At 39.6% G+C, this 24,515-nt stretch overlaps 1 protein-coding gene across 2 annotated transcripts in view; it reads right to left on the minus strand.

Moving 5' to 3' along the window:
* The window catches only part of LOC149212293 (pre-mRNA-splicing factor ATP-dependent RNA helicase DEAH1-like), a 445,368-nt gene that overhangs the window by 202,763 nt on the left and 218,090 nt on the right, over positions 1-24,515 (minus strand). For both annotated transcript variants that reach the window (XM_089391813.1, XM_089391812.1), the window contains 4 exons: positions 22,099-22,153; positions 6,485-6,542; positions 6,196-6,264; positions 5,522-5,590 (listed from right to left, as the gene is read on the minus strand). In XM_089391813.1, the coding sequence (XP_089247939.1) occupies positions 5,522-5,590; positions 6,196-6,264; positions 6,485-6,542; positions 22,099-22,153 (251 nt within the window). The remainder of the gene's footprint in view (positions 1-5,521; positions 5,591-6,195; positions 6,265-6,484; positions 6,543-22,098; positions 22,154-24,515) is intronic.

The following is a 24,515-nucleotide window of genomic DNA, read 5'->3' on the forward strand; positions in this document are numbered from 1 at the left end:
TGAGGATCTTAACTTTCAGAAGTTATATGGTGATGATGCCAAACCAGATTTGGGAAATGCCTATGAGTTTCATAAACTCATTTGCATTGATGTTCTTCGTGAACTTTCGTCCGGATATATGTTTTGCAGTTAGCATGGTGAGCTCATATTTGGTTGAGCCTCACTCTTCTGAGATATCTTCGGGGCACAACCTCTTATGGATTGAGATACACTGCCGAAAATATGAAGCTACATGATTATTCGAATGTTGACTGGGCAAGCAGTGTGGAGGATCACTAAAGCACTTCTAAGCGTTGGTTCTCTTTGGGTTCTACTTCGATATCATGAATGAGCAGGAAGCAGAAGTCAGTTGCTATAAGCACCGCCAAGACCGAATACATAGCTATGAGTATGATCTCGTATGAAGCTGCCTAGTTGTGGAAGCTCTTCCATGAGTTGTTTCTACGCATGATGAATACCACTATGATTCTTTGTGACAACCAGAGGGGGGCTTCGATTATTGAGGAATCCCATATTCGATGATTGCTCCAACAGATAGACATCAGATACTGCCTTATCTGGGATATGGTAAGTCGATGAGCAAGGAGGCTCCATCGCATTGAGACTGATGTACAAGTCGCAAACATTTTGTCAAAGCCCCGGGAAAGGTCAAATCTGTGGCTTTCTCGAATGACTTGGAATCGTTAAGAGACCTTCTTGTAAGGGTCTTGCATGTTGCATGCATTGAGCTCTGGGAGCTCTGGGGGGCTTGGGGTACTTACTGGAGCAACATACGACCACAGGGCGGCTCACCCTCCCCTAGTGGTGCGCTATGTACAGGATGATAGGTTCAACCTTCCCCTGTGATACCCTGTGGCGACTGTGGAATAGGATGATTAGTTCTCTTGGGGGTCGGGATGATTAGTTCTCCCGTGGCAACTATGGAACAGGATGATTAGTTCTCTTGTGGGTCGGGATGATTAGTTCTCCTGTGGCAACTATGAAACAGGATGATTAGTTCTCTTGTGGGCCAGGATGATTAGTTCTCCCGTGGCAACTGTGAGGCAAGATGATTTGTTCTCCTATGGACAGGATGATTAGTTCTCTTGTGGAAGCATCCTACCCATGTAGTCCGAGACTCACGGGAAGTACCTCTCATCTAATCAATGAGCAGGGAAATGGGGTTAAGGACCATAGTAGTACTATCAATGAACACATCGTTGTATCTATCGTACTCTCTATGCTAAGATGACCTCCATTGAACTAGGATCAATGAAACTGATCTGGGATCAATATGAGTCGTTTGAGACACTCTCTTGTGATATTGATCTGGGACCAATAAAACTAACTTCGGGTCAATAAGAGTGATGTGACACACTCTCTTCAGATGAAACTGACTTCGAGTTAGTAGAGAATGGTATGAGACATTCTCGATCAATTCTTCTTCTTCATGTTTCCGCAGAGCAGAGCTCAACAGAGCAAAGCAAAGCAGAGCATAGCAGTGCAGGGCATTGATGGCAAAGATAGTACAGTCGGACATATGGATCAGCAGATGGAGTTCTCCCTAGTTGAGAGGGAGTGTTAAAATTGGCAACTAGGGCCAAACTCCATGTGGGTCATCTTATTAATGGAAGCTGATATTTTTCTTGGATCCCTCTCATTGAGAGGTGTAGGATTGATCTAAAGATCATCCGATTCCGATAAGAATTCATGGAGATATGAATTTATTTGTGTTATGGGACAATTCCTCAAAGTTGGCCAGAAACCAAATAAACCCCACTTGTGCTCAACGTTTTAGTATAAATAGAGGTGGCCTTCAAGTCATTTCAACATACTTGGGACCTCTTCCTCTCTACTTGTCTTTGGGTTTTAGTAAGAGAAGAGATCATAAGGGATAACATTGCCCTAATCTAGAGGGCAGAAGCCAGAACTGCCGAAACAGCCGGGAAAGCTGGCGCAGAGGGCATAAGCCGAAACTGTCAGGAATAGCCAGAACAGTCAGAACTGCCAGAACTACTGATAAATCTAACACAAAGAGCAGAAGCCAAAACTACCGGGAACAGTCGGAACAGCCGGGAATTGTCGGAACAGCCAGGAAAGCTGACGCAGAGGGCAGAAGCTGAAACTGTCGGGAACATCCGAAACAGCCGAAACTGTCGGGAACTGCCGGAACTACCGGGAACGCTGACACAGAGGGCAGAAAAGGCTCATGCTAGGGTTTTTCGTGGGGCAGATTGGAGTTGAAGAGCTGCCGGAGTGTTTATCCAGGGTTTCAGCCGGAGCATCTGTCTCCGAAGAGAGCAACATGCAAGGGACAGCTAACTAACATTAGGACAGTTGTATGGTACTTAGCAGAAAGTACACCAAGCATGCAATGTTACAGCAAGCATGCAAGGGACAGCAAACAAATATTGGGACAACAACATGATACTTAGTGCAGCAAGCATGTATTGGTACAGCTAGCATGCAACAAGGGACAGCTAGCTTGCAACAGCAAGCATGCTAAGGAGAACAAGAATGCTAAGGACAACAAGCAAGCAAGGTGCAGCGAGCACATATGTCAATATGGCAACATGGTGCAGCAATGGCACATAATGCAGTAAAGTGATGGGTACAGTCATGAGTAATGAAGCGTGATGAGATGCAGCATGGTGCAGCGCGGTGAGGTGCAGCGTGATGACGAAATGCAGCACAACAATAGGTGGAGTCACCTTGGAGAATCAGTTGAAGCAGCATGTCTTCAACTGATCTCATGTATCATCTTCTTAGAGATGATCTACGCTCTTATCTAGATAAGTCAAAGTGTTGACTTCTGTTGTAAACGTACTATCTCTCTCTCTCTCTGTGCTAAACTATTGAAGAACATATAAGAAGAATTGATCTAGGGTTTCCCCACATTGGGGTTTGTCCCTGGCTAACGCCACATCTTGTGTCCTCTTGTCTTGGCTTGTCTTCTGCGATTTATGTTTATGTTCTATCTGCAGTTTACTTTAATGCTGATGTGATTGCTAATCTGGAAAAGATATTGAGCTAACTGTGAAAATTGAAAGTCAGTTGTTCTATGTTGTAACAATCACTTATGACAAAACCTCTTTATGTTGCAACATTAGTTAAGCAATTGTAGATAGAACATAAACCAAATTCACAATTCAAAACAGCCAAGAACAAGATAAGACACAAAGAATCTAGGTCCAATGACCAGGGCAAAACCCACAAGGGGAAAACCCAACAAAATTCTTCTTCTGTTAGATATCAATTGTTCAGCAGAGATAGAAAGTACAATTAGAGATCAAGAGAATGAGTAAGCTCACCCAAATTTGAACAAGTTGTAGCATGAAAGTCACTAGTAGTAGCAGTTGTTGCAAAAACTGAATCAACCTTCATGTTTTGCTCTTACTCTCCAATTCTCTCTCTCTCACAATCTTCTTCAAGTCTCTCCAGCTCTCTCTCTCGAATTCAAATCATTCTTTCACAATGCACAAGTAGTGAGAATGAAATGATATGAGATACATATATATGGGAGAAGCAACAAATTGATGCCATAAAGGAGGAGCATGCCCTAGAGTAACTCGTATGCAAAAAAGGGAAGAGTAAATTAAGCCGTTATGGAGAGTGGCAACAAATGCCTTTAATGAAGGAACCTTGCATGCCTTAAAGAGTGTAACTCATGCCCTTTTAGGTAGTGTAACTCATGCCATTAAAGGAGAGAATGTAACATATGCATTAAAGAGTGTGTAAGAAGAATCTTTTATGACATGCAATAATGAATGTGTAAGAGGAATATGTCGTGTTTTTAATGAGTGTGTAGGAGAGAGTGTAACGTATCCATTAAGTGGGAGAGAGAGAGTAACATATGCATTAATTGAGCGGAGTTACATATGACATGATTGAGTCCCATGATTGAGAGACTTGAATTTCTTTTTAATAATAATATAATAATATCATAAAGAAGATAATAGTAATAATAATAATAATATTGATGATTAAGTCGAGATTGACCTATTAGGATTGATTAATGATAAGTGATTTTCCATCAACTATACTTTATTATCAATTGATGCAAGGTGATTTACTATTTTTGGAAAGTCATGCTTGAAATAATAAACATGACTTTCTATTCTTGGAAAATCACTCTAGAATTGTTAAAAATGGGATTTTATGCAAGGAAATTCATCCCTTAGCTGCCAATTTTTAACAGATAGATGTAATTCACCTATAAGACCATAAGGACTTGGCTAGGTCATAAAGGACTCTGACTAGAAAGGTGAAAGGTCCAAAGGCAAATACTCTTTTGAGAAGCCAAAATGACTTGGCTGGGTCGTAAAGCAACTTAACCAGAGGAGATTGATGCATTTGCCTAAGGAGCCACAAAGGATTTTGGCCAAAAACCCTGGATACTCACGTACATATGAGGAGTTACATTGCCCAATCTAGGATGGAGTTATCTTATAAACAAGGATCAACATGACAAGCTCATGAACTTTTCTTAAGGAGATTTCAACAAAGGGGAAATCTATTGCAGAGAATACCTCCCTCACTAAGAGGGAGTGTTGATTTTTGTGTAGCATCAAGAGGTATTCCCACATGCCAAAAGGCCTCCCAAGTTGACCAAGGAAAATTATAAATGAAAATTAAAATTTGTAGTTTTGGGTTTCATGTAAGCTCAAAAGGGACAAGTCAGCCCCACCATGAATGGGTTTGTCCCTTGGGGTAAATACACCTATTCGACTTGTGTATATATACATAGTATGAATCTTCGTTTGATCACTCACTCATCATATCTCTTCTATAGAAGACACTCATAGGAGCAGAAAAATGATGAAATAACTGAAGTTTGGACTTGGTTTTTGGCACAGATTTCTAGACAATTTAAATTGTAAAGCTTGCTGAAGAAAATTTCTCCTAGAAGAAGAGTTCTTGGTTCTCTGTTTGGGTTTCCCTGAGAAAATTTGTTCTCTACTGCGCATGGCTGTCTCTTTATGATCTTTATTGTTTCTACTGTTTTCGCTGCATTACTATTGGGATTTTGTGTGTATAAGTGCTTAATGATATCAGTGGCATAAGAAGAATAATTTGAAGATCATTAGAAGCAATTACCAGATCAGAAAATTAATTTTCTACTGTGCCTCCTTGTAGAAAAATCAACAGTTTCATGAGTCTGGACCAGTATGATGAGTTTTGACCACATGGCAAGTCTAGGACGAGTACTCCTAGGAAAGGCTCAGGAAACACTGACAATATTACACATACATTATTTGAGAATGTCTTTCTACTATTAACAAAAATGCAGAATTTTTCTTGATATATTAAAAGGTCATTTAAGCAATAATAGGCTACTACCAAGTTACATTTTCAGTTAGTGAAAGGAAACGTTATAAAGAATATCATACATTCCAAACTGAACCTTCAGGCAATAACATTATGGCTGCTGAACTTTGAGTGTTAATGTTTACCATAATAGATTATGTGCTACAGCCTCGCATTAATCTTGGCAAATGTGGGAAACGATGATCACTCATACATAAAGGTCCCAGCAATCTACCTGATGATCATTCACAGCCTGAAGCAACTCCTCTCTGTAGGCATAGATTGGAAGTAACTTCCTATCATCCTACACAAGAAAAAACAAACGTAAGTCAAGGACCAACAGCATTTAGAATAAATATAGCCAATCTCTATAACAAACAGAAAGAAAAATAGCACCATTGGGCCTTTATTATAGATTGACTATTGCAGAAAACATTCCAGGGTACTATGGATGAAGAAAATTTTCTTTACAACCATAATGCAATGTAAACAAAACTGGAAAAGCCTACTTGTTACATTAAAGTTTCCAGCATCCACGACATATCAAAAGGTGGCAAACCATTTACACTCATGAGACATGTAACTGCCTGGCCCAACTTAACGCCCATGACAGCAGAAACACTTATCAACATTCCCTTTGCAGGAACGTGTCAGCCATTTTTTGAGAACTCAAACCCTTGTGGGGACTACTGCAGGCCCCCACTTTCACCAACCCAGTTGACCTCTCATGGCTAGCATACAATACAATAAAGTGAAGCAACAAAAATAAAGCTAATAGAATATTAGTAAACAGAAGTTAATGAATCAACCATCTACAAATAAAACACTGTGCAGCATAAAATCGTACTTAAAAGTAAACAGAACAATTCCATAATCAATTCCTTGAGGATCCAAAGAAATGGGTTCCACCTGAAGTTTCTCCGACATTGTTTTGGCAGCAAATTCCTGAGTGTCTGGACTAAGTGCCCCATCTTGATCCTGGTTTACAGTTGAAGCAATATAGGCAAAGAACAAAACATTAAACTCTTTAATTGTATAGTTGATGAAGCCATGGAAAATGTACTATAGCTCAAAAATAGTTACCATTTATCCTCCCAACACACTAACTAAGACAATATTTATATAACTCAAAAGGCAATAAGCATAAACAACACATATGCCTGAGAACACCATCATCTGAAATGATAAGTCATATTACCTTGTCTCCCTCAAGCACTGAAGCCTTGATAAACTCGATCTGATCTTCAAACACATAACTGGCAGAAGTATTAACAAAAGCCATGTAAGAGGTAGAGAGCATGAATGACTACAACAAAGCACTGAAGCCTTGATAAACTCAATTTGATCTTAAAACACATAATTCACACTTCTATGAGTCTAGGGGGTCATATGTGGGTCAATATGTATATATGTAATGGGGTAATTGTTTATGTAATAGGGGATCAGCCTAATAGAGGATGCACAGGACCGACCTATGGACCCTTATTAGGCTGACCACTATTAAGCAAGGAATTACATCATTATATACATATATATAGCCCCCCACATATGCCCCCCTTGGTGTCATATTAGGCACAAGCAGCGACAGAAGACATGTAAGAGATACAGAGCATGAATGCCTATAACAGTCAATAACATGTAATATAATAAATAAAGCTTTTTAAAATTGAACTGCTAAGAAACTACACATTTGAATATGAACCAAGTGTTTGCACTTCAACCTATGAAGAGCACAAGTCCTGCATGACAATGGTAGAAGATAAAGCAAACTTGCATAAGCAACATCACACACCATCAAAGAGACAATGTCTTCGATTAAATGCATCAGATGAAATCAACACGATGCAAAGTTTCCATACACAGTACCATAGAATAACTTAGAATTAAATGCTAAGACTATGTTGCAAGAAACGCCACTTAAGGTACAATACCAAGCAGGTTTCCATACAGAAACGTGGAAACGCATGTGGTATAGCCTTGAAACATATTTTCAGCAATACAAATGCATCCCACGTTTGGGAAACATGTTTTATACAGTCGAAAACACATTTAAGAGCCATAGCAATATTGTTATGATGTGCTTCCAACATTAAATCTGCCTATCTTAACTTGGTTTGACCCAGTTTTTTTACTAGTTTTGAGTCTTGACCAAAAATGCTAACAAATAATGGTAATTTTAAATTCTTAAAACAAATTTTGACATTTCCTTTAAATCTCCATTTTATCATTAAAAGTTCACATTCATGTTTTAAGGAAAAAAAGGAGAGATAAACGAAATGTCAAACTTTACTTAAATTTTTAAGATTACCATTAATTATTTCAATATGTTTGTGAGTGGTTCCAACCTCATTGGACTTCATATGGAGAAATTATAATTTCATATCCTAACCAAAATTCAGCAAAATTACAGTTTTCAAGACTGGTGGCAATGCAAAGTTTTTATTGGATTCTATCACATATGGGGGCATGAGATTGGCATTTAATCAAGAGCACCAAGCCCTTTATATAACCCGATATTTGTGGCAACGATTGTTGATCTCCTCTATTATGACCTTAGCAAAAATGTACCCTTCACTCAAGCCAAAATCACTGATTAAATATGTTAAGCTTTTTCTACTATATTTTAAGGGTCAGATTAGACAGTTTCATCAAAATTCGGTGGTGTTCACAGATGTCCCTAGAGGATTCAGGAAGAGGCCAAAGGTAGGCAAGCAGCAAAGGGTGATACTAATGATGACGATCCTAATACAAGCAATAGTGGACCACTAGTTGTCATTTATGTTTATCATTTAAACATTCTTGCTCATTTACTTATAATGATTTCTTTAAAAGTTTCAATGTAATGTGTTATTTATAAAATAGCGCATTATATATCTATAAATATTGTCTCTCCATTTCCAAATTTTTGGGGGTCATATTTCCAACATGTTTCCATTTCATAGCCTCGTACCTGTTGAGAAATCAATGCATGTAGTTATTAGGTTTTTGAATCCTCTTTTCTTGATAATTATTTGTGACATGTTTTGGCTTCTTTACTTCTTTATTATGTCATCTTTCATCAAGCAATTACCAAATCAAAAATGCATGAATATCACAAGAACAAGAGACACAAGATGTAGTCACTTAGCCAGGGCAAAACCCCTCTCCTAGGGGATAACCCAGTCAAAATCTTCCTCTGTAATAGAACCAAGTCAAAATGAGACAATCCAAGACCTTTTGACCAAGACAAAGACCTCCTCCAATCACCAAGTCAGCGCTCCTTCCAAGTAGACTAACTCTGCCAAAGTCAACAAGAGTCAACTCCTTCAAAACTGCTTCAATCTAGAATTTTGGCCCCCTACAACTCAGAATTTCGAACCTACAGTCACTGCAGAAATTTTGGCCCCTGCAAATTGCCCAAAAACCCTAGAAATCTCACATGTGTGAGAGACAGGATGCCCCAAAACTTTGATTTTTGTTCTTCCTTTGATTTGACCTTCTTGTCCTTGACTTCGCACTTCTTTTTCTCTTCCTTCACCACAGATTGAACTTGTTGACAGATGGATGCCAAATAGGTTGAATTCTTCTTCAATTTATATTGCTTCCCCAAATAGAGCCGACTTGGTGAGGAGGTGAAATATGACTGTTTTGACTCAAAATAATTTGTCTTTACATGCTAAAAAAGTCCAAGAAGGGTCTAATAAATATGACAATGACTTTTTTGACTCAAGAAAACCCTAGAAGCCTAAAATGGAGGCTTTGACCCTAAGTTGCACGAAATAGGGAAACGGGTACGAGTTTCTGAAATGGGCACGGGTAAGAAACGTGAACCCCCCAAATTTTGGAAACGGGGAAATGCAATATATATATATATATATATTAGGACATTTAAGAAATATGTGCAATTATAAAGCATATATGATAAATTCTAATTTATTACATTATGATTAAATTGTCAATTGTCAATGCAAATCCTAAAGCCTCTAAATTTACATCACATTTACTCATGAATGATCACATAATGAAAATAGCAATATCCAAAATCAGCCACGAGAAATTTCTAATTTCTTGTCTCGTGCTTGATTGGGAGTCTCCTCCTACAAAGTCATACGACCTTAGTGCTCTTGATTAAATACAAGTTCCATACCCTAGTACCCTACATGCTCTTGATTATTGGGAGTCTTCCCTGCATAGAGGGCTTGGTTCTCTTGATTAAATACAAGTTCCATACCCTAATACATGACAAAATCCAATGGAAACATTGCAATCCCCCAATCCTGAAATCCTGAAAAACAGATAAGTCTGCTGGATTTTGAGTGAGAACTAAAATTCGATTTTCTCCATATGAAATCCAATGAGGGCGAAACCACTCTCAAACATCCTGAGTCATTTCATGGTAATGTTAAAAATTTAAGTAAAAGGATGAAAATGAAAAATAAAGGAGAATGTCACACATCCTTTTACTTTAAGAATTTAACATTACCATGAACTGCATATCAACACTAGGGCCATAGGCTTGAACATTAGGCTACCCCACTCAAAAAATCCTCTTTTTTATAACTTGAGAGGCATCTAGAAGCATCCAGAAGATATTTTAGTCGCCCAATAAAAAATTAGAAGCAAAAAATTAAAAAAAAAATACAAGAAAAAGTCAAGTTAGAAGAGGAAACTCCACCGTACAGCCTGGAAATGCATTTCTGGCCATACTAGCCACATTTCTTCCTCGAGAAACGGGCCAGTATAGCTGGAAACGAGTTTCCAGGTTGTATGGTACGAGTTTCCTCGTTTCCGTTTCATTTCTGGCCGAAAACGGACCCTTCTCCAACATTTCCTGCAACTTAGCAGTTTGACCTAATAAATAAGTAAAAAGAGCATGAAACCCATACATCAAAATAATTTTCATTTTCTTCTTTTTCAATTTTACAATTTATACATAGTGATAAAGTACAATAGCAATTATGAAGACCGACCATAGTTACATTTTCAATACTCCCTCATAACAAGGGCAGTATACATAATTGTATAAACAGGTACAAGGATGAACTCAAATTTACATGTTCTCAGAAGAGTACCAGCATACACAATGTTAGGGATCTAGATACCATAACTATCAATGTATCCTCCCAACGAGAACTAAGGTATCATCAAGGCAACTCGCCACTATCGATACCATCAGGCTACAACCCTAGTATCAATCCAACAGGATATAGATAAAATATAGGCCTCCATGTCAAGACACCAACAGTCACAGGGTTCTAGGTATCATCAAGGTCAAATCACTAATACTTGTGTGCCTGTGTTTCCTTCAGTTCATGATCTGTAATGTTTTGAGCATGTACTTGTATTTATTTTCAGTATTTACATGGTAAATAACTTGTTAATTAAACAGAACAAGTAGGCATAAATAAATCAGAAATTCCAACACATGCTGCCCACGTTGCCCCTAGCACTGCCACTGCTAACTGTTGCACTGCAACTTAGTTACCAAGAAGTAAGTAACTAATCTACCCAAATTCTGACATCCTTGTCAGTCCAGAAACCCACTGATGTTGAAGCAACCTCTGCTACTATCATGTTCTCCCTTTGCGCTGCTACAAACACCTCTATGCCTCTCGCACTGTTGCAACCACCTTTGTGTCTCTCGCACTGCTACAACCCCTACTGCGTTGCTACAGACCTCTGCACTCTAGCACTTCCTTGTCGCTCCATCGCATCTTGCTTCTACCCAACATTTGTTGATTTGGGGTAGCACCGGATGTGCTCTAGCCATGAAAATTGGTGGAGAGGCTAAATCACATGAAATCTCCAAGACCTAGAAATGGTTTGGGAAGATTCTAACCGGTTTGGGAGATATTAAAATAATTAATATTTGTAATCGAGTTCCTAAGTCTAAACTTACGAAAAATAAAATATTAATGGGTATTAATATAAAACTAAGTTAGAAGGGACCAAAAGTCATGGATCAAGCCAAATCTAACCTTAGCCATTGATTAGAGATTTAATCTTGGTCGTTGATGGACCAACGAGAAAAGTATAAGAAGAGGCTTGAGGGTAAGATGGAGGACACACTAAGGGAGACCAGCTAGTTCGATTTCTGGAACGGGGTTAGCTAAGAAATTTGAACCAGTGGTTTGGAGAGCAGCAAGAGGCAGCAAGTACGGAACAGAGAGTCGGGAGCAGCACCAGAAGACCAGCGCAGAGGTTGGAGAGGCAGACACAGAGCCTCTCAGGCAGACGTAGAGGCAGCAGCAGACTGCGCAGTCACTGGAGGGCCTGCGTGGGTGACGCAAAGAGGCCCAGTGCTGACGCAAAGAGGCAGGGGCTGACGCAGAGTGTCTGGGAGCTACGCAGAGGTCAGCCAGGCTGACACTAAGACTGGGAGAAGTGCTGGAGAATTTTTCTCTCTGTTGGGTAAGCCAATTTGGCACCCTGTTGTACTAAAGAATTGCTGAATAATAAAATCTTCCCTTGCTACACCAGTGTTCCCACATTGGATTTTCCCGGGGACTGTTGTCCAAAATATCTATGTCAATGTGTTGATTCTTGTGCATGTGTTTGTTTCTGTATTATGGTGTGATATCTGCAGCAGAATTTATTTTAATGTTTATTGAAGGAATTTCATAACTAACTTATTGAAAAATAAGTAGGTAAAGTAAATCAGTTGTTGCAGTGATAGAAGTTTCACAACATCCATCATCCTGCTACTGTCGTTAAGGGCTCTCGTAGCCGGATATGATCCAAAAGTTTGGGCACCTCAAGGATTCTATCCCTCATCTTCTGTAGTCCTCCTGACTACAGCTCGATGGCTCCCTCCCTCTTCTCTAGAGGTGCATGAGCACTCATGGCACAATCGTCATCAGTCTCGACTTCTTTCTCTGCCTTAGCCGGAGCTGCCATGAAGTCAAAAGCTTCTCCCTTGTTCTTCTTCCTGGGATACTGGGATGCATAATGACCCAGATCCCCACAATGGAAGCACTTCACCTTGGAGATGTCCTTCTTCTTCCTCTTCCCCTGTTGTCCCGCAGATGCTAGAGCTGCACCCTCCTCCTCTTCTTTCTTGATTCGACCTACTTTGCCACTACTCCCCACCTTGGTCAACCATCTCATCTCTTCTTGGCGAAGAGCTGCCCACATCTCTTCCCATCCTGGAAAAGTAGCTCTACCCAAAATGCCTTTGACAAATGTCTCCCACTCCTCGGAGACTGCATTCAAGGCGGTTCTCACCATGAACTCCTGATCCACCATGGCCCCTATGGAAGTGAGTTGGTCCCAAATCTCCTGCAATCTAAGGAGGTATAGATCTATCTGCTCCCCCTTCCGCATTTGATACGACCGCAGTTTATTCTCCAATAGCATCTTTCGCTGCATGGAAGTGCCCTGATACAATGTTGTCAAAGTATCCCACATATCCTTTGTTGTGTTCTTTTCGACAATATGTGGTATGACATGATCCTTGACCCTATCAAGGATTATGCACTTTGCCCTCGCCATTGCATCCTCATTCTTCTCATTATCAGCTGGGTCGACTGGGATAGTGACAGTTCTCAAGGCAAAGCCCTTGATGCGATGTCTATCCAGGACTGCCAAGATCCTGGCCTTCCAAATGAAAAAGTTGGAAGCCTCGTCCAACCTATCCTGATACCTCAATCTGTTCACTGCCATATCCGCTCCTCTTCTGGACTCCCTCTGAGTTTCGACTTCCCTCCTAGAAATCTCCCTCTAAGTCCTGATTTCCCTACTGGAAATCTTCTCGCCAAATGTCAAACCGCTCCTCTCCAATCCTCTTTGCAATTGCAACTCGGATCTGGATTTCTTGGCCAGAAATCCGTCAAGGCAGCGACTCCCTCTACCTTGGTTCTGTCCCATTAGGTACTATTCTACTTCGACAGAAACAACACCCCACCAGCTTCCCAATCCACAATCTGCCCATAGCTCCCTAGGCCCCAGCAACTGAAGAAACTGAGCCTTCCAGCTCTGCGCAATCCCGGCAAAGGTTGAATCACTCCTCTAGCCAACTGCATCAAGCCTACTTGGCTGAGTAGGATGACATGGCTCTTCATGAGCCTCTTTTGCCTCTCTCTGCTCTGCACTTGCCCTCTCTCTAGCTCGAAATGATGACGCAAGCCCTCTATGTCACTCCTATGTTGCCTTCTGCTTAGGAGCAGCTCTGTCTCTCAGGATAGTTGCTACTGCTGCAAATTTCTGATATCACTGATGCCTCCAGTCCTGCTGTGATCTGCAATGCTATGATCCCATGTTGAAATTTCTAAGTCTAACACGTTAGAAACCCCTGCTGCATTATCTGGTTTATTTCTCCTACTTGTTTATTCCATTAACAAGTTATTTATAAATATAAATACTGAAATAAACACAAATGCAGCCTTAACCCATATACAGATCATCAACTGAAATACTGAAACAAACACACAAGGGACAACGTTATTTTTGGACAATCATCCCTGGAAAAAGCCAATGCGGAAAAATCGGTGCAGTAGTTCTAATGGTTTTATTATTATGCAGATTCTTGAGTACAACTAGGGTGCCAAAATGGCTTACCCAACAAAGATTGTTACACAGCATTAATACCTCTTCTCGGAGACAGATATTCAGCCTCTCAGCTCTAGTCTGCAACACGAAAATCCTTCCAACGCTTCCTCTTGGCTCTGGGTCAGCCTTGCTAGCCTCAACGTAGCTCATGAACCCTCTACCTCCGCCTTATGACTCTCTGCGTCAACTCTCTGGCCCTCTGCGTAGTCCCTAGCTGCCTCTGTGTCAGCCTCTTTGGTCACTGCGCTGATCCTCTGGCACTATCTCTACCTCTTTTCCATGTACTCACTGCGCCTCGCTGCAACAAATCACTTGTTCGAATTTCCTCAGCAAGTTCCGCTCCAGAAAATTGAACTGACTGATCAATCTTGGTGTATCTCCAACTGACCCTTAAGCCTCCTCTTATACTTTTCCTGTTGAGTCTTCAACGGTCGAGATTAAATCTCTAATCAATGACTAAGATTAGATTTGGCTTGATCCATGTCATTTAGAACACTCTCACTAAGTTTTATATTAATACCTATTAATATTTTAATTTTCCTAAGTTTAGACTTAGGAACTCCATTAAAAATATTAATTATTTTAATATCTCTCTAACCAAGTGGAATTTCACCAAACCATTTCAGGGTCTAGGAGATCTCATGTGCTTTAGCCTCTCCACCAATTTTCATGGCTAGAGCACATCCGATGCTACCACAAATCAACATAACCCTCACCTGCAAAAGATTTCTTGAATCGATTTTTCCTCTCGAGAACTTCTCACTTCAGAAAATCAATTTTCTCTATCTCTCTATGTCGTTTTCCAAATGGCCCTCAAGCCCCTTCTTATATCTTCCTGTTGGACAACCAACGGCCTAGATTAAAACATAATCAAATGCTCAAATTGTTTCGTGGCTTTTTCTACAAGTTTCACCCCTGATCAGATTAATACCCATTAATATTTTAATTTTTCTAAGTTTAAACTTAGGAACCCCATTAAAAATATTAATTATTTTAATAAAATCACTTTTGCATGGAATTTCCCAAAACGCTTTTTGTGTTCTTTGGAATACCTATGCCCAAGCCTCCCGCAAAATTTGAGGCTTAGAGCACATCCGATGCTACCCCAAATCAACAACAACATCACTCGGGAAAAAAGAAACTAACAAATGTAGCTATTGTGCAGACAAATGGACATCAGGACACATATGCCTTAACAAGAAACTGTATACTTATGAAGTCGAGAAGGAATCAGACACTTTAAGTAACGAGCCAGAAATTAAAACAAAAAAAAACAAAATCAAAAACAAAAAACGAAAAACGAAAAACAAAAACAAAACAAAAAAAATAGTTGTCGCAAATGTGGAGAAAACTGGACACCAAGCCATAAATGTGAAGACGCATCCCTGCACTACTATAAAATAGTAGATGGGAAGCAAATTGAAGTACAAGAACATGATGAAGGAATCGTTGTCACACACAGTGAAGATTCAGATTCTGAGGAACCGTCATTCGCTACAATCTCATGTGATTGGAAAAACCTTGATGAAAATAGTAACTCTTTCGGAGATCAAGAACAACAAGCAACTGCAAAATACGTTCCACCACATCTTCGGAAGAAGAGCCAATTTCCAAGAAGGAACATTAAACTTACTACTCTGTCAACAAACATGAGGAAGAGACTATGTCCTAAAACCCTAAGGCTCAAGGGACTCATAAAAAGGAAGAAATGTCAATATACTTATAGATTCGGGTAGTACTCACAATTGTATAAACATTGATCTTTCTAAACAACTTGATCTTTGTATGTGTGCAATCAAGGAGCTGACCATGTTTGTCACTATTGGAAAAAGCAATCAAGGAAATATGAGAATGTCAAAAAGTTTCAATCCAAATACAAGAACTAGAGCTACAAACAGATCTATTTGCCCTACCACTCAAAGAAATGGATGTAGTTCTAGGTGCAGAATGGTTAATACAACTAGGGAGCTATACTACAAACCTTGAAGAACAATTCATGGAGTTTAACTGGCAAGGACGACATTATAAATTAAATGGTGTTAACACTCCCAGCTCCAAGGAAGGTACAAGTACTCGTGAAGAATGCACCAGTTAATGAAAGGATGCCATTCCATTGCAACAATGTTCAACTAGAGAAAACCCTTTTGGTTGTGCTTTGAGGACAAAGCATCTCTAAAGGGGGTGGTAATGTTATGAATAAAAATATTCATAAACATCAATTAAATAATAAATATTAAAATATTAATAATAATAAATTAATTAGATTAGTTAATGTCCCATTAGTTGTGAAGAGACATGGGTCAAAAGTTGCGATCTTCTATCTTCGTGGCTAGTCAGTGCCTATATAGGCATACCACCACGAAGAATTGTAAGGACCATTCATATTTTTATAATTAATAAAATTACTACTTACTACAAATACAAGTCTACACATATGATTCAAGCTTGCATACAGGTTTAAATGTTCTAGTGCCCGACGAAGAAGTCCCAAAACACGAAGACTCCTGAATAAAGAAAAGAAGTTCATGACATTGTGAGAAAGGAGTTCTTCAAGCAGCAAGTTGTCCCACTATCTCCACCTGAAGAGGTGCTATAGGCCCCTAATTAAGAGGGAGCCTCGAAACAAGTTTCTTACTTGGTAGAAACTTGGAAGCAAAATTCCTAAGCCAAGAGGGAGCTTAGGTACATTCCTTCTATAGGAATGAGTACATTCCTTCATTGGAATAGGTATGTCCTCCCTAATTAAGAGGGAGAGATAGACACATCATTTCTTGTCTTCACTTGGGAAGACATAATGGAGGATTGGGTAAACATCTAGCATCCAATGTTCTTTGAAAATGAGTTAGGGCATCCAAGATAAGAGTAGTTGTAGAGGATTGATATTCTTTGAGGACTAGGAATCCAAGATAAGAATAGTCCTTGTGGAATACACCCTGAGAACTCGAGTGGGGTATGTTCTGAGAGAGAACATACCCCAAATTGTAAGGACCATTCATATTTTTATAAATAATACAATTACTACTTACTAAAAATACAAGTCTACACATATGATTCATGCTTGCATACAGGTTTAAATGTTCCAGTGCCCGATGAAGAAGTCCCAAAACACGAAGACTCCTGAATAGAGAAAAGAAGTTCATGACATTGTGAGAAAGGAGTTCTTCAAGCAGCTGGTTGTCCCACCATCTCCACCTGAGGAGGTGCTATAGGCCCCTAATTAAGAGGGAGCCTCGAAACAAGTTTCTTACTTGGTAGAAACTTGGAAGCAAAATTCCTAAGCCAAGAGGGAGCTTAGGTACATTCCTTCTATAGGAATGAGTACATTCCTTCATTGGAATAGGTATGTCCTCCCTAATTAAGAGGGAGAGATAGACACATCATTCTTGTCTTCACTTGGGAAGACATAATGGAGGATTGGGTAAACATCTAGCATCCGATGTTCTTTGAGGATGAATTAGGGCATCCAAGATAAGAGTAGTCATAGAGGATTGATATTCTTTGAGGACTGGGAATCCAAGATAAGAATAGTCCTTGTGGAACACACCCTGAGAACTCGAGTGGAGTATGTTCCGAGAGAGACAATGATAAGGGTGTCTATACATCATTGAGATCAAAGTTTGTGGAGGGATAGAGTTGTTAGTCAAGGCCTTGCTATGTGACAATGCTAGTTGATATGATGCTAAACAGATGGATTACCAATCTGACTATTCTTATGAGAATTCTTCAAATTGAGAATGACCAAGTACCATTATGAACACCTCCCTAGTCAAGAGGGAGTGTTGAAAAGTGTAACTAGGTTCAGTCTTAATAATGAATCCAAAATGTCAAATTTCGGTATGTTCTATGCGTAGAGCAATTTACTTCAATTTTTCATATTAGCCCAATGACAATATTCAGATTAGCAATCACATCAGCATGATAGTAAAGTGCAGATAGAACCTAAACATAAACAGTAGAAGACAAGCCAGACAAGAGGACACAAGATGTGGCACCAGCCAGGGACAAACCCCAATGTAGGGAAACCCTTGATTAATTCTTCTTATATTCTTCAATAGTTCAGCAGAGAGAGAGAGATAGTACAAATATACAAATCTGAGATTTTGTGACAGCAGTAGTAAAGCCTTGACCAGAGAGGTCAAACAAGATTGAATCTTTTATCCAAGTGGCATCAATAGGATGCTCATCAAACTGAGCCAAACATAGTCAAATCTTGACCCAAAACATTTCCCAGAATTCTGATGTCTTCTTGTTGCACTAGTTGTCACTGCTTCATGAGATAGGACATCAACATTCAGTCCTCTTCCTTCATACAGTCAACAATGTAGGTCTTCGAGGTGAGGCTCCACCACTTGTGCAATCCTTAGAACAAACTTTGCTGCTGGCTATGGCCTACGGCCTAGCCCAACAGCAAGTTAGGCCTATGGTCTTCAATCAACAATCAATAATATCAACGCAGCAGTATTGAGTCCAACAAGCTTGACCCAATCTGAATATACTGATCTGATCTTGGACTAGGACAGATTTCTTCAATGTAATGACTGAGGTTTGCCAACCTTATAAACTGTCCTCATGAACAGCCTCAACACTGCACTATCACCGCACTTCTAGGACAGTCATTAAGAGATTTGATGATGTCATCATGATGACTGGTTAGGGCAGTTCTTGGTTGTAGCTTAGGGTTTCTTCATAACTGTGAAGCCTTCCTTTACTATGGTTTATAGTTCCTCTAGCCAGCGGATTAGAGCCCTCCTTAACTGTTGGTTAGAACCTCCTTTGACAGCGAATAGGAGACTTCCCTTTTTACTACGGCTAGGGCAAGTTAGACTGCAGCTAGGGCAGCAGATAAGACTTCTTTGACTGCAGATTAGGGCTGTGTATGAAGCTCCTTTAGACAGGTCCTCCTCATAAGACAGTTGCAAGGGCTTCTCCCTTCAACTGCGGCTAGGCTTCATGACTACAGCTAAGTTGTGGCTAAGTCTCCTTGCTTGAACAGCAGCTAAATCACCTCCTTTAGGACTGTGTATTGAGCCTCTTCCTGACTGCGGATTAGGGGTCCATTTAGGCTGCATATTGAAGCTCCCTTTGACTGCGTCTAGGGCTAGAGCTCCCCTCTAGGACTACGGCCAGATCTCTCCCTTACCTACGGCTAAGTCTCTTCCTTACTGCGGCTAGGGTAAGGCTAGATCTCCCTCCCTTTAGGACTGTGGCTAGTTGTGTATAGAAGCCTTCCTCTTGTCTGCGGCTAGGGCTCTTTTAGAGCTTCCTTTGACAGTGTATTGAAGCCTCTCCTTGTTGCGTAGAAGAGCCTCCTTTAGGACAGCGTATAGGTCTTCTCTACTAGACTTCTCCTTCCACCAAAACCCAAATGAGTGGAGAGAGAGATCACAAGAGATGAGTGTGCGAGAAATGACTTGAAGACCTCTTCTATTTATAATGAAACGTTGAGGATAAGTTGGGGTAATTTGGTTGTTGGCCGACCATGACAAATTGTCGAATAACACAAATAAATTCATATCTCCATGAATACATGTCGGAATAGGATAATCTTTAGATCAATCCTACACCTCTCGATGAGAGGAATCCAAGAAAAATATCAGTTGTCATAAATAAGATGACCCAAATGGAATTTGGCCCTAGTTGCCAATTTTAACACGAAATTTTGAAGAGTAGCCAAGAAGAAGGAAGGAGCATAGGTTTGACCATTGTTGACTAAAGCAAGAAGGATCTCATCAAGGAAGCTCTGTGTCTTGGTCTTGGAGTGGCAAATAGGTCAAGGTTCTTGGTCTTGGTATTCGTCAATTGGAGTCTCTATAAGAAGAAGAATTCGTTTGGGTTTTCCTCTCAAGTGGGAGAGGTTTTGGCCCTGCTTGATGGCCTACATTCTGTGTCTCTTGTCTCTTTATGGTTTATGCATTGGTAGCTGTTTGATGAAGAAGAACACTATAATAACTTAAGTAAAAGAAGATCCTAATCTAAGAAGTAAAAAGCATTCACAAGCAGTTATCTAACAAAGAGAAATCACCTAATTGCTATGCCCTAGATTTCTCAACACCATTAACCCAATCAGGGCACTAATCTTTTTGATTTGCCTTGATTGGGTGAGGTATTCAAAGGGAATCATCACCTAGCTATTAAGGAGGTAGTTAGCCTTAAAGGTTGGGGATTTGGGCCAAGATGACAATAGGCCCCAATTCTGTGTGCGCTAATCAGGAGCAGGTTGCAACATAGTTTTAAAATTCGGCCGATTCGAAACGGAAACGGCCGAGTTGATCCGTTTCATTGCCCAGAAATGTGACTAGGTGGAGGAAATGGTCCGGGAGACCGAGTCATGGCTGACTCGGCCAACTCGGCCATTTCTGTATTGACTCGGCCGAGTCATAACCAGCGGCCCATAACCCAAAAAAAATGCAATTTTTCATATTTTAAAAAAAAAAAAAAAAAAAAAAAAAAAAAAAAATTGTTAGCTGAGTGTTGGGGACTCCAAGGTGTTTTCTAAATTAGTTAAATGCTATTTGGGGTCCATTCCCCTCCCCTAGTATTGATATGCTATTCAAATTTCATGGTAATGTTAAATTCTTAAAGTAAAAGGATCCTTAATCTTCATTTTCATCCTTTTACTTAAATTTTTAACATTACCATGAAATGACTCAAGATGTTTGAGAGTGGTTCCGGCCTCATTGGATTTCATATGGAGAAAGTAGAATTTTAGATTTCATTCAAAATCCAGCAGACTTATCAGTTTTTCAGGATTTCAGGATTGGAGGATTGCAATGTTTCCATTGAATTTTGTCATGTATTAGGGTATGGAACTCGTATTTAATCAAGAGCACCAATCCTTCTATGTACCTTGATGTTAGTGACATTGGTTGTCGAACTCCTCTGGGATTCGCTCCCAAACCTGGAGCTTCTGAAAATGTCGCTCTTGCTCCCGTTTTCGCTCTCGCTCCCCACTTTCGCTCCCGTTCCCAAGTAACACTGAGCCAGATGATGTTGGCAACTCTAGCAGTAGCCAGTAGTACTGGTCACAGACTTTTGTTGTAGAGGATATTTATAGCCTCCTTGGTTATGTGTGTTTTTGTTTTGATCTCTATATCATCATCGTGTATGTATTGGACAGTGCACTGGGTGCCATTTTGATATAATGGATATATTCATGAGCCTACTTTGATCATATGTTGTCCTCTATCTATATTCTAATGCTGTGTGTTTGGAAACATGAATGAAAATCTTTAAAATTGTGTTTTTATAAAAAATAAATATTTAATGTATTTTTGACAACGACCGAGTCATTGAAATAGAGTCAGCCGAGTCGATACCGAGTCGGAGTCGACCCTCGGCCGAGTCGGAGTTGGAGTCGGAGTTTTAAAACATTGGGTTGCAAGGGCCTTAGCAACCCTCCCAATTTAATAGGTAAGATTTTTTGGTGGTATTTCCAAAGAAAGGTCAGTGAACCTGCTTGTATATGACAACAACATCAGTAAGTTTTAAATTCTTGCATTTATACATTGATGATATTTTATATTATATGGTACTTGTCAAGAAGTCCTGCGGCTTCAACAGATCATTTCAGAGTTTCAATTCTAGTAGTAGCATCCAACCACAATCTAGTGCCATAATCAGAGTTTCATTCAAGTTGTCAAAGATCTACTTCAACAACAACACAGCAAACACATTGAGCTATACATGCACTTCATCAAAAAGCTTCTTCAGTGTCATGTTCTCAAAGTGCTCTATCATCATACAGATGATCAAGTTGCGGACATTTTCACAAAGACTCTAACAGAAGCAATATGTTAGGCTGAGAACAACTTTCCTAGCAAAAACTTTCCTCCTTTTATTTCTACGAATTTTCCTTACAGCTCCTTCTCAGGGAGAAGTGTATGTTTTAAAATTTATGCCTGTGGTTGTGGCAATGTTTACAGAACTGTATGTAAAGTCTCCGTTAGTTTTCGTTCATACTCCGTTTCCACCAAAACATAAGAAACATACAACAAAAGAAAAGCAATTTCAGTGATATCCTGTATTTATTCAACAGTTTGAGTACTGCCTCTATAAAAATGCAGGAAAAGTCATCCACACCACCGCATATCCAAAAACTATTCATCTTCCAATGTTCTTCATAGTGTTTCACTTTGAGGTTTTTAAATGGCTAAGATATAAAGTTTACAAGCCAAGAAAAGCTTACAGAAGCTAATAATTGTGCATTAATTGGTCATGGTCTCTTTCGGCCAATGGTGAAATATGTAAAGAAAAGACAGGAAAATAAGAAATGTATTGATAACTTACTCATACTCCTGAGGCTTTCTCTTATCCAGTGATCCAAATTTTAAGGTCGCCTTGCCTGTAAAGATGTTTCAGGAGTATCAAATTAAATGTAGACATTTTTCAGAACATAAACAAGTTAAATGGAAGAAATTCCAAAGTTAGAACTAGAAATATAAAAGAGCTGCAGCAGCAACAGATCTCCTACAGAACTCAACAAGATCTACAAGATATTGATGGAGCAATTCCAGGATAGTGGGTTGGAGGATATCACAAGGATGATACAAGTGTAATGAGCTACAGGAGCAAGATCATGAGAAACGACATGGCAAGAGCAACGGATGCACCAACCCAGATAAGAAGACATTTGGTGGGTATTGGACAGTACAAGTCCACCCACCCCCTATGTGTTTCATGTATATCATTTAAATTTTACTTGGGCATTTCTTTTCTTTTATTTATATTTACCCTGTAAAATTCCACAGCACAGAGATTAACATTCAGTCACAGAGACTTTTGGTCTCGTGGAGGTTTAGTAAAATACTAAAATCCAATACTTATCTGTTCTATTATATCATATTCCCTCTCCCTGTTTCTCTTTCTCAGATACACACCAAATAACACCGTTGCTGTGCTTTCTCAACTTGTGATATTTTTAATCCCAAGTACATGAACATTGCAAATAATCATGAGCAACAATTTCCAGCATATACACTAGAAAGATTCATGTTTAGTGGGATTCCAGATTACTATCCATGTGTCTAAGTGATGGGGACAGGAATACATTGTACAGTTTAAAACTAGAACAATGAAACAGACAAAAACAAAAGAAGTTAGAACAATGAAATAGACAAAAGTTTCACAGTAAACAAACTCACATAAAATAGTAAATACTATAAGTAAATAGCAAAGAGTCAAGGACTTAGTCATCAATATCTGCTATCTAGAGTCAAAACTGAAACAATGACAAATAACTGAAATAAATCAACATCGTGATCAAATAACTAATAAGCATCGAGCGTGCTGAATCTGCTGATGTTCCATCAACTGGTCCTCTGAATTCATTTGCTGCATAAAGGCATCAGGGCCATAAATGGGAATGTCACTATCTAAGTCAGAGTCACTCTCATAAGTAACTAATGGCACACCAACCAAACCATTATGCATCTCATCTGGTCCATCCTCCTCATCAATCTGTGTATCCTCCTCTAGATCCACATCCCATCATGTAGCTTGTCCCATCCAATACTCCGGCGCCTTCCTATGCGTAAGGCGTAGAGAATTATGCACTGCAACTAGATTATTTGTTCTCCTAGAGATAAGTCTATTCCTCTTGATAGAGTGGATGAATCTATATGTGGACCAATTCCTCTCAGCTGTAGACAAAACGGCAATCCGTGACAATAAGCGAATAGCAATATGTTTGATCTTTGGACAAGTTTGGAGCATCATCCCCATTCGTCCTCCACCAACCAATGGGGTCATCCCAGCCTAAGTCATCATGATCTTCCCTTGCATCCTGCTTGTTGAAGGGACCAGTGAGACTTGCAAATTGAATCCACTGCCTCCAAAGTATTTTCCCCTTTGAATTGTACATCAATGGAGTGGCAGCTCGAGATCCATTCTTGATCTTTGGATCATCAACAGGAATAATTCTACCAGACCTGGGAATATATCATTTGAGATTCAATGCATATGCTGCCATATGGAAAGGTGTGTTCATTTGATCCCATATACGTTGAATGATGGGTCAAATGTGGTTTGTATAGAACTCCAAGGAGGGTTCTTTCTGACGAATGGCCTCTTTTACATGACCCAACATGCTATCAAAGGTCTCATAGATTTCTCCAAGATTAGGAGAATTTGTGTCAGTGTAGTGAATGACCTCAACTATAGGGCGTAAGATTGAGACCAAATAACTGCAATCTACCCACCAATACTTATCCAATATCTGAAGCCTGATCTTTTTTCCCTCTTCTATCTTGGATTCTAACCACCTGTTCCACTCTTGAATCACAACCATGGCCTGCAATGCTTGTTGTACCTGCAACATCCTCTTCAATAAGAGAAAATAGTTGGCATATCTAATCTTTGTGGGCTTGAGGAATTCCTTCTTCGAGTGAGCTTTATACATGGTTAAAGAGGTGTGGTGGTTGCAAATAAACATTTGGACATCCCTCATTGTTGATACCAAGGTGGAAACCTAATAATTTCTCCAATATCTTTTAGTGCCTTATTGAGTGCATGCACTGTTAGGATATTCCAACACATAGGAAATAGTTAAGTATAACTTGGTCTAGTGTAGAGTTAGGTAAAGTGTGTTTCTTTACTATATACTTTTGTAACTTACAATCCGACGGTCACGATATGTAGTGATCCGACGGTTCATTCTCTCCTAGATATTACCGACACTTGATCCGTGGCTTAACACCCGATTGGTC

This window comes from Pinus tabuliformis, chromosome 1_1 (genome assembly GCF_031772625.1).
Source record: "Pinus tabuliformis cultivar Carrire ecotype Pingquan chromosome 1_1, CPIR1, whole genome shotgun sequence".
Classification (NCBI taxonomy): domain Eukaryota; kingdom Viridiplantae; phylum Streptophyta; class Pinopsida; order Pinales; family Pinaceae; genus Pinus; species Pinus tabuliformis.